General features: G+C 39.4%; 1 protein-coding gene across 1 annotated transcript; it reads right to left on the bottom strand.

Moving 5' to 3' along the window:
- Positions 1-847: 847 nt before the first annotated feature.
- On the bottom strand, positions 848-13943 carry ZNF652 (zinc finger protein 652). Its single transcript, XM_068979005.1, has 5 exons — positions 13032-13943; positions 9731-9878; positions 9279-9394; positions 8662-8806; positions 848-1359 (listed from the first exon to the last, which is right to left on the bottom strand). Exons 1-5 carry the CDS (start codon positions 13941-13943, stop codon positions 848-850), a joined length of 1833 nt encoding a protein of 610 aa, XP_068835106.1.
- Positions 13944-15879: the final 1936 nt, after the last annotated feature.

Here is a 15879-nt window from a genome sequence, read left to right as displayed (position 1 = left end):
TTAGGTCAAGTTCTGAAAGCAAAACCTCATTTTTTGCAATAACTTGGTCTGGAGACCCTCTGAGATACATCTACTTTCTGAAGCACCTTTGAGTTGTACGGATGTAAGAATAACTTTGAACTATAGAAGTTATATGCATCTTTAAGAATCACATTTTGATGATTATAAAAATTTTTTCTATTTTACAACATAGGTCCAGCTACACTGAAAAAATTACACCGCTTATTGAAATACATTTCATTTTAGAAACAGACTACTAAAGAAGTCTATACAAAAACTCTAAAATAATTTCTGTAGTAAAATAAAGAGTGCATTAGGAGAGCTACACAAAGAAAATTTCTGTCTTTCTCTATAATGCTTGATATACTGTGAAACACAGCTAGCTCAACTCTGAAGCCAGCACCAAAAGCTGAAAATAATTTGTTACGATACACAGTGATACAATTAATGCTCTGGATTAATCTCACAGCCTTCCCGATTAGTACAAAGGAAACCAGGCCTGTCCCCTCTTTGAGGAGAAGTCCAGGATATAAAAGCAAGCATACCTCATCAGCTGATATGAAATTATAAAATTCCACAAGTCTGAGTATTTGAAATTTATAAAAGTCACCAGAAAATGCAAGCAAATTGGGCTTTACTTCGGTGGTTCCCTGGTTTAGATGACCGTTCCCTCCGTGAGCTCAAGGTCTTCTTGTTCACTCCCTCGGATGTGCTGATTCACCAAGACAATGACAAAGCTCTTGGTGGAGGCTGAGTCTGACAGCTACAGAAAGGCTCACCAACCCCCTCTCTGCAAGCTCATACAGGGGCACGTGACTCGTGGAGAACACCCTTAAGGAGATGGATGTTAGTGATGCTGTGCTGCACTGTTCTTCTCTGCCAGGTGCCGCAGAAACGTGTCCTCACCCTGGCCTCTGTTATTTAAAGGCTCACTCTTAAAGAGAGCTGGAGGTGGGGGGAGGTGAGGGACGGGGGGGATGGGCAGGTGGTGTGGGTGGTGAGGGTGAGCGTGGATGTGAAGGTGTGAGAAGGGGTGGGGGATGGGCCGAGGGGGCAGAGTGCCGACAGGGTTCATACTGACGGGCGGGGCGGGGGTCGTGGGGGTGTTCACCGCAGAAGGAACTGGGGTGGCTGGGGAGGTTGTGAGTGGGATCTGGACAGCAGGCGGCACGTTCACGGGGCTGGTCACCCGGAAGCACTTCTCCTTGTGGGCCTTAAGCATGTTGGAGAAGCGGAACCGCTGGCCGCACACGTCACACGGGTAGGGCTTCTCGCCTGTGTGAGTCCTACGGTGCCTCTTCATGTTGGGGCGGCTGGTGAAGCTTTTGCCACAGATTTCACAGATAAAGGGTTTCTCTCCTGAGATGAACACAGACACAAAGACATGATTAACACACTAGGCGGTAAGTATGTGCTCCAGCTACCCTTCATATTAGATAAGGAGGTTACCACTTCTCTCCCTTACTGCATATTATATTCTGATAGTCATAAAAGAGTCCCCCAAAGTTGGGACTTCACAAAAAACAGCAAACACAACTAAAACTTATATACAACCTACCATCGGGGCTTGGGTAAAAGAAGATTAAAAAAAAAAAAAAGGCATCTACAAAAGTGATCTTCCACATCCTACAGGAAGAAGTGGTCAGATGGCTTTCCTGTGCTCAAGGGGACCAAGCCCACAGATGAATCTCTGCCTTTAAGCTAGGCCAGCTGATCCGTAAGCAATTTCTGACATTCCAACACAACGTAGGACTTTGCTGAAAATGTCCCATGGAGTAAATAAGTCTCCGTATGTCTACTCGTTCCTAATCCTTAGCATGTGGCTTACTTTTTGGTATTTGGGGAAATACTGGACTGACTCACCCTACAACATGGATTTCACAATGCAGTGTTTCTCTGCAGGCAGTTTTCCATCACATGGGACTGTCTGCACATCTGAAGAGCACTCAGTGGTCCTGGATCCAGTTTACTAAATGCCCCCAAGAAATTCTGACCATCAAAAATGTCCCCATACCATTTCCAAATGCCCATGGGTGTGGGGAGGATTGAAAGGCAGGCTACCGTTCTTGGTGGAGAACCTTTGGGACAGGGAGCCAAAAAGGAAACAAAACCCCATAATTCTAAGTGCACCTAGGGAGGAACTTGGGTTTGGGTTCTAAGGGATTAATTTTTAAGCTTTCCTTTGGACTTACTGCTTATTCTATGCTGTTTGCCTGCTCCTCTCCCTGGGTCATAGGGGAGAAACAAAATGATGTCTGAACATGTGTCTGTGATCACTTCATCCAGAATGCTGTGGTATGGTGTGCAGTACCTCTACACATGTGCTTCAGTGACCATGTGCTTGCACTAATCAATTCCTTCACCAATGCTCAGTGTATGTAGCTTCTATCTTTACTGTAGCTCCTGCTACAAGAGTTTGCTCTCACTTCAATCATTGCTCCCTTTCTTTCTAATAGATGTCCTTATTCTATTCAGTATAAATAAAAGATACTGCACATTGTTCTAATATGCAGTATTACTTACTTACTTACTTACTATGTTTTAATCACTTAACATCTCATTAACCTTTGGTGATCCTGACAGCCTTATAAGGGAGGTATGTTGTTACCCCTATTTTACTGATGAGGAAATTAAGAAACTGGCTAAAGCTTCTATGGCTAGCGGAGAGGCAGGATTTAAAATTCTGCAGAATGGCTCCAGACACAAAAACCACAGCACTTTATACCTCAATGCTTTGTGCATTCCTGCACACACAAAGGCATGTTATTTTCTTACTGTTTTCCTTCACTTTGAGACTACTAACCCTTTGGCAAACACCTCTTTATCCATATTGCAGTCTCTACTTCTCTCTGCCTTTGAAAATGGAAATTTCCTGGTGCCCTCCCCTTCAATGGAAGCCAGAATTGCCCTCACTTCCTGAAGACTGAACTGAACCATCAGGACAGACCAGTTTTCTCCACTGTTACCAGTACTATCTGCTGACTAGAATATTTCTTTTATCTTCCTACCTTTTATTATTCAATCACTGCCACTCTTCACTGTGATTCACATTCATCTTTCTAGATAAATTCTGTACCCATTTGCCTTCCTTCTTTTTAATCCATTTCCTCCAATCAGAAACTTAAAATTCTATGTTAAATGGAATTGATCAATTGTGATATACTTATCTAATGGAGAGTGTCATTAAAAACAATATTTTAAAAAGTATAGAAATGTAATTGTTAACATGAAAATCTATAATCTATTATCTGTAGTCTATTAAGTAAAACAAGCAAGTTATGAAAATGTATGCATGTGTTATCCACTTTTAATGAAAAATGCATATAGGAAAATATGGAAAAAAAATACAACAAATGTTACAAGTGATTATCTTTAGATAATGGGTTTATGAGTGATGTTTTATTCTTTTTATGCCTATAGGTACTTCCTGTTTTCTAAGATAAACATGATTCATTTGTATAATAAAATGTTTTAAAAGCACACCTATTTGATAACCTATTAATCCCCTTGACCCTTTCCTCCTTGACTCTCCAGAGTTAATATTCTTCATTCCTAACAGCCATATGAAACCAGAGCCAAAGGACCTAATCTTTGATTATTAATCTAATACAGGCAAACACTCTCCATTTCACTAATCACTTCGTTGGTTCACCGTATGTTTTGACTGAAAGTTTACTAAATATATGGACATGTAACTTTCTGATATGTGTTCAAACCTGAGTCCAATACTGGATTGTTCTAATCATCTCTCATTTGTAGTCTTCCAGGCTATAATGATTTGCCACAGATAGATCAAAAACTATTAGAATTGGTCTACCACAAATCCATGTATTCAAATTTAAATGAGTCCTTTTTACTACTTACTAATCTTTTATCCATTTCTTGAGGTCCTACCAAATTTTCCACATTTGCTGTTCAAGACATAAACCCACACTCTCACCTAACTCTCTCATTATTTATTAGGCCCAATCTTTAACTGTGCTAATGACTGATGATAAAAGTTTCCCTGAAACCTCAAGGCAAGATTACAATGAGGGTGAAACAAGGAAAAATAAAAATATAATACTTGAAGTCAACCACCTGTACAATGTCCCATTTTAAGGAAATGCTAGTAAATGGGTGGCTGGAGGAGGTACTAACATCTAAGTCCATCAAGGTAACTAGAAACACATATCAATACATCTTATGATGTGACCTGTTATATACAGATAAAGCTAACCTAATTGTAAGAAATAGTATTATAGTGAATCTGAAGATCACACAATATAAATGAAGAGAGAATCTGCAGGGAAGATAAAAAAGAGCAAGAATTTGGCTAGTTAGCTGTCTTCTGCACTGTTCAAAGGAAAAAGTGATCTGGCCAATAAACATAACCACTCTAGTCTGCTTATGAATATCCGTAAGCACCATCAGAAATCTGTGTATCTATATATCTGGCCTACCGTAAGATTACAATCCTTCACATGGATTACTGCAATAGCCATCTGACTGGTTTCAGTTTATGTATTCTTGCTCCCCACCCTCCAATCAATCCACTCTTCACACTGTGTAGCCAGAGTGAACTTTCAGACAGTTGTGTCACACTCTGCTTAAAACCATTTAAGGACTTCCAACTGTCCTTAGAATAAAGCTCAAACTTTTCTACATGGCTTATCCTGTGATCCAATACTTGCTTATTGCTCTCAGGTATCATGTCTTATCATATTCCCTGCCTCCTCTCCCCGCCTAATTCATCAAATTCTAGCCAATTTCATTTAGTTGTACTTACTATGCTCTCACTACCAAACCACTGTTAGGCCTTGATTGTCTATCACGCTAAGCTGACAATAAAGTCTGTGAACCTAGGGACTATTTTAGCCTTGTTCATTACAGTAACCCCACTGAGTAGATTCTTAACATCAATAAATAAATATTAGTTAATTCTAAGACATGCATCCCCCCCCAATATTGACATCTGTGAAACTGATATATACCATAACAATCGATGGCATTTCATTCTTTAATTTGCAGCATTTTCTTAGTGATATATAAACTTAGCTTTGTCATGGAACTGACGACTTCTTGAATTCAATGAAGGTTGGGACTCACCATTAAGATCATTCGATTACCTTCCTCGCCTATAATTTCCTGTCCCTGACAATCTTGTGATTATAATTTAGCAACTAATATAAATTTTATTTTAGGCAAAGAATATTCTCACCAAAGAACGTAAGAGTTCTGAACCACCCATCATTCAGCCTTTTCACTGTAAATTAGCAATTTTATTAAGATATCATCAAGACTATTTAGCACACACACACACACACACACAGACTACTTAGCACAGATCAATCCCTCTGATCCTAACTGGGTACGCTGACAAATTCTGGAATTTGAGAACCAGCCTCTGGGATGGTGCTTTTTGCCCTCATCATGTCCTGTGTATCCTTCCATTTTATTACTTGCTTCATTAAATTTGTATCAGAATGACTTAAGTATGTGTTTCTGGAGTCAGATTGCCTTGGACAGGTTCTTTACTCTCTAAGCCTCATCTGAAAAATGAAGATAATAATAGGTTACTGTGATAACTTAAAAATTCGAGGAGTATTTGATCAAATTCGACAGTATTTGATCAAATTCGACAGTATTTGATACACAGTAAACATTCAATGCATTTTATTGCCACTACTACTATTATTATTTCCATTACTATCACTGAACTATAAGCTTTTTAAGGGCAAAACCAGGCCTTAATCCATTCTATATCTCTAGGTACTTAGCACTATGCCTGGTACAAGGAGAATCAGCAATTATTCTATGTTGAACTCACCCCGTGTCCACACCATCCCAGGAAACCCTGCCTGAGGGCTGGTCGCTTCCCTAGATAAGATCTGCCTCACTTCTGTTTAACTGCAAAGAAATAGCCCAATCAATGTCAGTTCCTGCAATGGCCTAATCCCCACCAAAACACACTCTACAAGTGGTTCCAACCAGCCGTAAGAGCTGTCTTTTTTCTTCTGTAAAAACTAACCCTTCTTGGGTCCTCTCCAAGGTACTACTGTCATCCTTATTTAATACTGATACCAATGGAACCAGAGGCCTACAGGAGTTGCATAATTCAGGTAAGGTCACACTGCTAGTGAGTGGCAGTGCTTTCTCAGTGTGAGCATCATAAACAATATTAAAAGGCAGAGGACAAACCAGGGGGAAGTATTTTAATATTGCTGTTAAACAAGGTCCAGGGGACATAAATATACACAAAGAGCTATTATATAAAGAGCTACCACAAACAATAAGAAAAAGCCAAACACTGCAATGACAGGATGAATACAAATAAGGTATAAGCAATTCAGAAAATACACTGATACCCAACAAGCGTACTGAAAGAAATGTTCCATCTTACTTAGCAACTAAGTACAAATTAACACAAAAAGAAACCATTTTTCACCTATTAATTCAACAATTATTTTATTTACATTGGACAGGGTTGGGAAAATGAGTGTTTTCACGCACCACTGCTAAGAGTGTATATGGACAGCTATTCGGCAATACATACCACCAATTCTTAAAAATACACACATCCCTTTGCCCTAATAATCCCATTTCCAGGAATTTATCAAAGAAAATAATCATGGATGTGTTAGCCAGAAAGTTGTTTGTCACAGTACTATTAATACTTATAACAGTAGAAAAATTGGAAAAATCTAAATGTCCAATGGGGAACTGGTAAAGTAAAATGGAGATAATATCCTTAACAGGACTGTGGTAAAGGTTATATTGATTAAATGAGATAATGTATGCAAAGTGCTTAAGATAATACTTGGCATATATGTGCATAATAAATGATGGCTATTATTACAACAAACTTATAAGGACTATTACACAACCATTAAAATGATATTACTGTTAATGACATAATACAGTAAAATAAAAGTAGGTTATAATAGAGCATAAAGACCCAACTTTTGTTTTATTTACTATACATATATGAATATACAAAGTTTTTCACAATATCTGTATATATATTAAATCACAGAATTTAAAAAATATATATGCTAAAATGTTAACAGTAGTGATCTCTCACTGATAAGATTATAGAGCATTGCAATTTTCATATTTTCTAATATACTTTCATAAGTATGTACTACTACTTTTAATGAGAAGAATAAACATTTAAGTGAATATAGGTGGCTATATTCCTTTAGAAGAAATAGGAAATGTTCAGGTTGCCTATTTGGTCAAAGGAGAATATGTTAAATTTATAAAACTTTGTTTTTATTCAACAAGTACATTAATCATGAAACGTACACTTCAGTTTCATACTCTGGACATTTAAGGGCCTGAAAAAAGAAAGAAGGAGAAAGAAGAAAGAGGAAGAAACACAGAAGGAGAAGGGGAGGAGAAAGTCCACGGAGGAAGAAGCACAGGAAGACAGGCAGGGAAGAGGTGAGCACAGAGGCACAGGCTCACATGGTGGACGTTCCTTCCAGGCTTCCAACAAGCATTAACTGGGCGTCTACTATGTGCCAAGCACTGTTTGTGAGTGTGAAGCAGCTTCTGCCATCAAAAAGACTTATTTTCTGCTGAACAGTTTCCTGCTGAATTAACAAAAAACTGTGCCCTAAAACTGACACAGAACTGAGAATCTATCCAAGAACCACCAGACTTTAAAGGGAGAATCTATTAAATACTCTGATATATACTGCTCTCTGCTTAGGCTTCAAAGTTAGCATTACCTTTTGAAATGCAGTTTACTTAAACTTCTCTCATGACTCTTCCTCTAGCTTATTCCTTAAAATCTGAGGTGCTCTGCTCTGAAGGGGAAAGAAGCCCATCAGGCAGGCATTCTTCCTTGGACTTTAAATATAGAAATGGGAACTACAGAGACCCAGACATGGGCAGAATTTCCTCACCACTCGTAAGCAGGCTAAGCAAGATAATCTCTTGTGGTTCTTTCTAGCTCTGCTACTTTGCAGACTAATAAAACCTAGAATTCTGTGATTAGATTTTATTTAAAAGCTTGAAAAATGTTTCATACTGTTCAGTTTGTGCACAGACATCTAATTCCAGAGCATCAAGATGAGATGGAGATACAATGCCCCAGTGTTTACACTGGGCTATTATTCTAACCAGCTCTCTGAAGGCTGGGTGATCAAATGCTTACAAGACAATTCTATGCTATGAAGCATATACCCGTGAAAACATAAAGCAGTTAAAACATTATTTAACCTCAGTTGATGGTTATGTTCATGAAAAGTAGTGAATTTTGGTAAATCAATTCCAATCAAACTGTAAGAATACTGAGAGGGTATTCTGCTAAAAGCAGTCAATATCCTCCATTTTTTAAAGACCTAGAATCCTTTCCTCAGAAAAATAACATATACACATACACAAAATAAGTTTCATACAATTTCAGGAGATCCTGTGCCCCAAATAAACAGTCCATCACCTTGAAGGAACTCACAGTTAAAAGGCACTAACAATACTTTTTGAAATAAATAAATTGATAAAAGCTTAATTTTTCTATATTATAAATTTGTATTGTTCAATATCAGATTTATGTAAAGCGGCATTTGCACTTAGGATGCAGGCTTGTGGTTTAGAATTTTAAGTAAACCGACTCACAGGTGATCATCAATAAGCGCCCGAGACACATCTGTACCTTTCTCAAGAATTCCTTACCAGTGTGTGTTTTCATGTGCTCGTCGAAGTACTGCTTCATGTTGAAGTCCTTGCCGCACCACTGGCACATGAACTGTTTGTGCCCGATGTGGATGCTCATGTGGGAACGGAGCTGGTACTTGTACTGAAACCTTTCGTCACAGTTCTGCATTGGACACAGTGGAGACTTTTGAATGCCAGGCATAGCAGCTTTACCTGCGCCCACCCTATATAGTCTGAGATTAGATTTATTTTTCACACTCAAAACAGAACCTGCTTGGGTCAACTGTTTGGCTCTGCTGTATTTCCCAGCTGAGTTATTGATAAAAGGGAACATTTCTTAAATAATTATCATTGAAGTATATCCAACTTCTCTGAATGAGTGAGAAAAGTAAAATAATTCACCACGTGTTAGTCCCAACTTTAACCTAATCTAAGAAAGTCAACACTGTGTTAAAAATGACTGCTCTTTACCCAGCAGTGAGCTAACAACACACAGCGCTCAGCACATGGGTCTGATGGTTCTGCAGAAATGCAGCCTGTGCCTTGCACAAGGCATACCTCTCTTCCACTGCTCACCACGTATACACACACAAGCCAGCCCCCACAGCTGGGCCTGAGGGCCAGCCCAGGCTCACCTCACATCTGAAGGGCTTCTCTCCAGAGTGCTGCAAGGAGTGCACCTTGAGTGACATACTGCGTTTGAATGACTTCCCACAGGTTTCACAGGTAAACGGCATATCTTTTGTGTGTGCTGCAACAGAGAATGGACTTATACTCAAAATCAGGTCACCAAAAGGCTCAAACTGGAAAAGAGACATGTTCTACTGTAAGGACATCTTAATTTACTACCCTCTAATCTGTGAGGCTGTAACAGCAAAGTTGAAAGAATAACAATGGTGAAAAGAAACCTGGGTGTGGAAGACTCTACCATCCAATCTGGTGATGCTTACTGAAGACATGTTGCATTTGGTTTCAACAAGTCAAAACTGATTCAAATAAGGCAGTGTCTCATATGCTGCCCAATTCGAAGCATAAAACACACCAAAGAATAAGGGAAAATTATAGGTGTTAGAGAAAAGCAACTTACCAACCATATGTTTCCGTACATGAGCCATGGTATAGAATTTCTTCTCACAAATTTCACAGGAAAATTTCTTTTCTGCATATCCATGGACAATCTTGATATGTTCATGAAGGGACCAGAGTTTCTTGAACGATTTATTACAGGAAACACACTGAGCAGGATAAACAGAAATAATCTTTACTTATAGGGGTTTCCAGAAAGCCTCACCTGTGGACCAGGAGCTGAAATTGGCCAAGTTGAATGGGTTGCAGTATCTTAGTTCCCTCAACCAAGAACTGAACCCAGGACACAGCATAAAAGTGCAGAGTCCTAATCATCGGACTGCCAGGGAAGTCTCAAGAAGTGGGTGTGTTTTAGATTTGTGGCACAGACCAGAACCCAAACAAATGCTATTCTTTCATGAAGTCCAGATTTCAAAACCAACATCTTTATGTTCCACTTCCTAAGATGAATTTTTTTAGAGACACTTTGGGAGTATGAACACAATGGCAAAAAGTAAGACAAAAAGAAATATAAAGTTCCACTAATATCAAAGAATTGACTGCTTTTATCAAATTAGTATTGTACCTTTGAAAAGAACCTTCAAGTTTTGTTTTTTTTTTTAAAAATATGGATTACTGTAAGCAGCTGTTTCCTACACATGGGTTACTATGTAGTTAATATGTGTTTACCAGAGGATACAAACTAATTTTAAATTAACATAAAAGCAAGATAAAACAAAGCATACGTGAATGGTTATAGATCTACGGAAGAATAACAGTACTTCTGTAGCTTAGCGAACATATTCAGAGTCTTCATTAATACAAACTACTGAGATTTTACTATATTTTCCTAATTTTCTCTATTAAACATTTCCCTCTGGCAGAATTTAACATAACCCCTCAGCTGCTGGTATCCTCCCTTTTCCTGAGGAGCTCAGATCCAGATCTCACACAGGCATTTGTAGGAGACACAGGCAATCCACCTACTGCCCTGTATTATGCATCATTACTAGTCTAGGATATCATAACGTATCAAAATATAATACTTCTGTTTAAAAACAGTATTAGGAAGTTCTAGGTAACCATCAGCCTCTGTAATACATAAGGGAAAAAGTTGTTACTTGCTGCAAAATTTAATAAAGATCTCTGAACACACTGTTACTTCAGGAAATGAGGACCAAGAAGAGTCACAGAGATAAGCCTCTGGCTGGATACTGCTGGAGGAAAGGACAGACAAACCCTATAAGCCATTCATTCTGTAGAGCACAGCTTTAATTTTTACTTGTTATAAGGTCATCAGGATTAGAAATGCAAAAAGAGTTCATTCAGCAGAATCTACAAAACTTAAATGATAAGTTTAAATGAAATTACAGTAAGGAACAGTGAATACAGTCACACAAAAAAAGGATTTATTAAATGTTTTCTTTTCTGCATTTCTTCTTCTTGTTTAGTCGCTAAGCTGTATCTGACTCTTTGGGACCCCATGGACTGCAGCCTGCCAGGCTCCTCTGTCCACGGGATTTCCCAGTCAAGACTGGCGTGGGCTGCCATTTCCTCCTCTAGAGGATCTTCCTGACCCAGGGACTGAATCCGCATCTCCTGCACGGGCATGCCAATTTTTAACCAGGAGAGCTACCAAGAAAGCCCCTTCTGTACGTAGTGAAGCAAAGTTAAAAGGAAAAAAAATCCAAAAAACAACTACACAAAGACGAAGATCAAGAGACACCTTTTCAACAATGGATCGTTACAGAACTAAGTCTGACCCCTAGGGTGCAGCACAGCATCGCACTTCCTCTGGCCTGAACTGCTGCAACCAATTGAGAACCAAGTCCTGGCACCAGTAGTTACTGAGTGACAGGCGCCACGATTCAGTCTTCTTTTATTTACCAAGTATGCCAGAGGTCAAGTCACAGCTGATGAATCAAAGTGCAGTGAATTTTTAGCAAATATAATTTATATATGTATTTATTTATAACTCTATTTATTTTTGGCAGTGCTGGGTCTTTGTTGCTGCGGGGGCTTTTCTCTAGCTGTGGAGAGCGGGGGCTACTCTCTAGTCGCGGTCAGTGTTCAGGCTTCTCACTGTGGTGGGTTCTCTTGGTGCAAAGCATGGGCACAAGGGCCTCAGTAGTTGCAGCACATGGGCTTAATAACTGTGACTCTGGGGCTCCAGAGCACAGGCTCACTAGCTGTGGCACACGGGATTAGCTCTGGCATGTGGGATCTTCCTGGCTCAGGGAGCAAACCCATGTCTCCTGCATTGGCAGGCAGATTCTTTACTACTGAGCCAGTGGGGAAGCCCCTAATTCATATTTTTAAAAAACCTCTTTAAAGTAATGATTTCAGTTGTTGATTAAAAACAAGGAAGAAAAATGACAAATAAGGAACATTTCAAATTAGGAGTACTCCAAGAAACACACTGAAACCAAACGATTTCATCTTCTACAAGAAGTTCAGCTTAAGCATGGTACAAGAAATGTCTATTTTACATATCTTTTGGAGACATTAATAGACTTACCTTTTATGAATGAATATTCATATTCATAAATATGCACTTACATGTGCAAACCAACATAGCTCAACATATCATAGTTCACACAACATAATTAGCACACCTCTTAACCTATCACAACATAGTCCTTTCAAGACACCAACCTGGTTCGAATACCGTGTTTTGTTACTTTAATACTACACCGTAGCATTCTATAAGCCTACCGCCAGGTAGGCAATATTTTCAATCAGCTCAGCCTCCTTTAAAGTTTGCATATTCCCATGAGCTTAGCCTCTTGACAAATTTAGTGCTGTCATCTCTCCACTGGTTTAGAAGCAAACTCACTCCTGGAGATCTTCCATTTCCACCAGTCTGAGTCATTATGGTTTTTGTCCCCAACAGCTGTACTAGAACCTGGCATCCTTTCAAACCTTAGAAAAGGACCTCTCTCTACTCCTCTGACTTTTACTTGATATCTCCCACCTTGACAGCGAAGACACCAGAATGAACTATATTACATGTCTTACAAGAGTAAATCTCAGTGCCAAGTCAGTGTTGACTTCATCTCCTTGTCAATCACCTATTAACAGATTCCCCTTTCCAATGGACCTGGGTTCCCACTAGTCCAGCGTCAGTTAAAATTTATGCTTTTGAAAGAAAATGTTAAGCCTGGTTTTGAAAATACCAAAGCAGGGGCTTAAAAAAACAGATAAATTGGTGAAAACTGTCCCTTCAGCCTCTACTGTATTTATTCTCTTGGGCAGATACCAGGTGAGTCTGAAACAGCCAGGTTCTATCCTGGAAAGTTTGCCCTCTTGGTGATAAGACCTACCTGAATATTTTTTTCACAGTCTGTTTGCTGGTGAAGGGACAGCTCACTTTCCAGGACAAACTTCTTGCCACACTTATCACAAATCTGCATGCGCCTATGAGTAACGTTCATGTGCTTCTCCAGGTACCAGCGAGTATTAAACACCCTGGGGCACTTCTCACAGGTCAGAGTCTCTTTCTCTTCACACTTAGCTTTCTGGACTGGTGCTTTGGGCTCCTTTGTGGCCCGCTTCTTACGCTTAGGTGGCTCTACACTCTTCCTACGACCTCTTGTAGCTCTGGGAGTAGGGGAAGTGGCAGCTGCGGCGACAGAGGCAGCTCTCCTCGTTCTCCTCTGTGTAACGCTGACCTTCTCCACCGTCTTCTCCTTTTTCTTCTGCCTTTCATTCTCTCCGTAGTCATTGCTGTCATCCGTGGCCTCTTCCTCACTCTCTTCCTCTTCCTCCTCACTGCTTGTCTTAAGAACAGGAGTCTCTTTGGACTGAGAAGAGACACCCTTCTCCCCTTTAGACACATTTAACGTTTGATTATTAAGGTTTACCTCCACTATGATCTGCTCCCTTTTGTAGGAGACCTCCTCCTCCTCCTCCTCCTCCTCCTCCTCTGTGTCATCAGAACTCTCCCGGTCTGCTTTAACACCGTGCACGTCAGACACTGCTCTTGTCTCCCTGAAATACGGCTGCTCCTCTGTTTCATGGAGATGTGGCTTGCTCACCTTGGTGTCCACTAACACAGAATAAGGACTTCCTGATTCCCTTTTGTACACTTTGGTGGACAGGTCGAGTTCTTGGTTGGCACCATGATAAAAGGAAGATGGCACTTGACCACGGCGGCTATCTTCTTGTGCCATTCCTGCTCCGTGCACAGCACGGTTTTCAACCAGCTCCTGACAAGAGCTGGCTGTGTGGCTCATTAGTAAGTGGCCTAATGTATTAAGCAGTTCAGACTACAGAGAATAGGTTTAAAACAGGATAATCATTAAGACTCAAATCTTTTTCCATCCATGAAGAATCACTCAAACGGGGGTGGGGGGAAAGGTATTCCTGGAACCTCTGTGCAATTCTTCCAGTGTGTTGCAGCACCAATGCATAAGTCAAAAGGTTTGGTATTATGGCAAGAGCAGAGCACTAGTGATTTTCCTTTTGCAGAGAGCTGCAAGTGACTTGGAGCATCTTATCTGCAAAGAAAAGCAAAGAGAAAAAAGATCAGATATCTCTTACTTCCTTCTCATAGCATGCACTGACATCATACAACAAACATACCTTAAATGATTAAACTATATATACAATTCTTTATCCTGCTCAAATGGTTCAGTGTGGGCCATCATTTTACTGCATTACATGAATTCAATAAACTTTTTGTTAGAATGTAAATTCTAAGACAGCAGGAGTCATTATCTGTCCCATTCACTGAGATATCCTTAGAGCTTAGTACAGTGACTACCAGCACTTAGCTGGTATTCATTACATACTTAATGATGCTTAGTGAACATGTTTTTGCATAGTAGTCATTATCCTGGACATACTGACATGGTAGAATATATGGTCCATGTTCACAAGTTCAAAATCTAGATACACAGTATGTGAGGTCCATGAAATACACAAGAACCTCATGCTGGGTGGCTTTCTTTTCAACATCAGACACCACCATCCACCACAGTGAGAGCTTAAACAACAAAGGTAATAGTGGTCTAGGCACTGTGGACCCGAAAAATAAAGCAGCTAATTGACGTAACAATAGAAGAGAGAGAGATATCCCTGGCCTTAAATAATTTATAATCTAGTTATAGATATTATTGTTTTCAAGTTTATTAGAATAATTTCAAAGTTGCTAGGTATTTTAAAATTTGGTCTATGCATAGCTCTCTAGATTCACTCAATAACCAGATGATTTTCATGTATCAGCTGCACAGAAGTCTAAACTCTAAGAAACAATAGCCATAAAGCTGATATGGTTCCAGGAAAAATAAAATCATCCATTAAAAAAAAAAAAAGATGAGAAGGGTGCATAATTTGCTTTGTGACGTACCTCACATTGCTGCTTAGCCAACCACTTAACTTCTGAGTCACATAAATATTACTACAGGCATATACCCTGTCTAATTAACAAAATGAAGGAAACCAGTACTTACTGAATAGCTGCTGTGTGCACAAACGCTGTAAAGGTGCTCATTATTTGTTATTTCTATTTAATATCCACTACGAAACTTTGGGGTTGAGTTTTAAACTTATTTTAAAGCTTTCATCAAAGTAATCACTAATAAAAAAAAGCATCTGCAGTTTCACAAATCAAATATACTGCAAGGTTTATAACAAAAGCAGCCATCCTCTGCCTACTCCATCCCATCTGAGTCCTTTACCTGAGACCAAGTGTTTCTTTCAGCTGTTCCTCTTCCCTTTCCCCTTGTATTTACTTTTATATTTCTAAACAATGTGGTTATATTTCTTTTCTTTTTCTTTTTTTTGGCTGTGCCACATGGCCTGTAGAGTCTCAGATCTCCCATCAGAGGTTGAGACGGGGCCCTTGACAGTAGCAGCGTAGAGTCTTAACCATCAGACCGCCAGGGAAATCCCTGTGATAATATTTCTATTTCTTGACTTTTTTGTAAAGTATTTATTGCTTACATTATTATGACTATAATAAGTAATTCACAACTATTTCTATCATTCCTCTGCTACTGTCTCTCTTCCATTTTCTAAAAAATTATTTTAGGGAATTCCCTGGTGGTCCAGTGGTTAGGATGCTGTGCTTTCACTGTCAAGGGCCCGGGTTCAATCCCTGGTTGGGGAACTAAGATTCCATAAGCTGTGTGGCATAGCCAAATAAATTAATTAATTAACTTAAAAATG

This window comes from Capricornis sumatraensis, chromosome 8 (assembly GCF_032405125.1).
Source record: "Capricornis sumatraensis isolate serow.1 chromosome 8, serow.2, whole genome shotgun sequence".
In the NCBI taxonomy this organism is placed as follows: Eukaryota; Metazoa; Chordata; class Mammalia; order Artiodactyla; family Bovidae; genus Capricornis; species Capricornis sumatraensis.
Note: the sequence above shows the minus strand (reverse complement) of the source record. Positions and strands in the feature narration are given on the sequence as shown.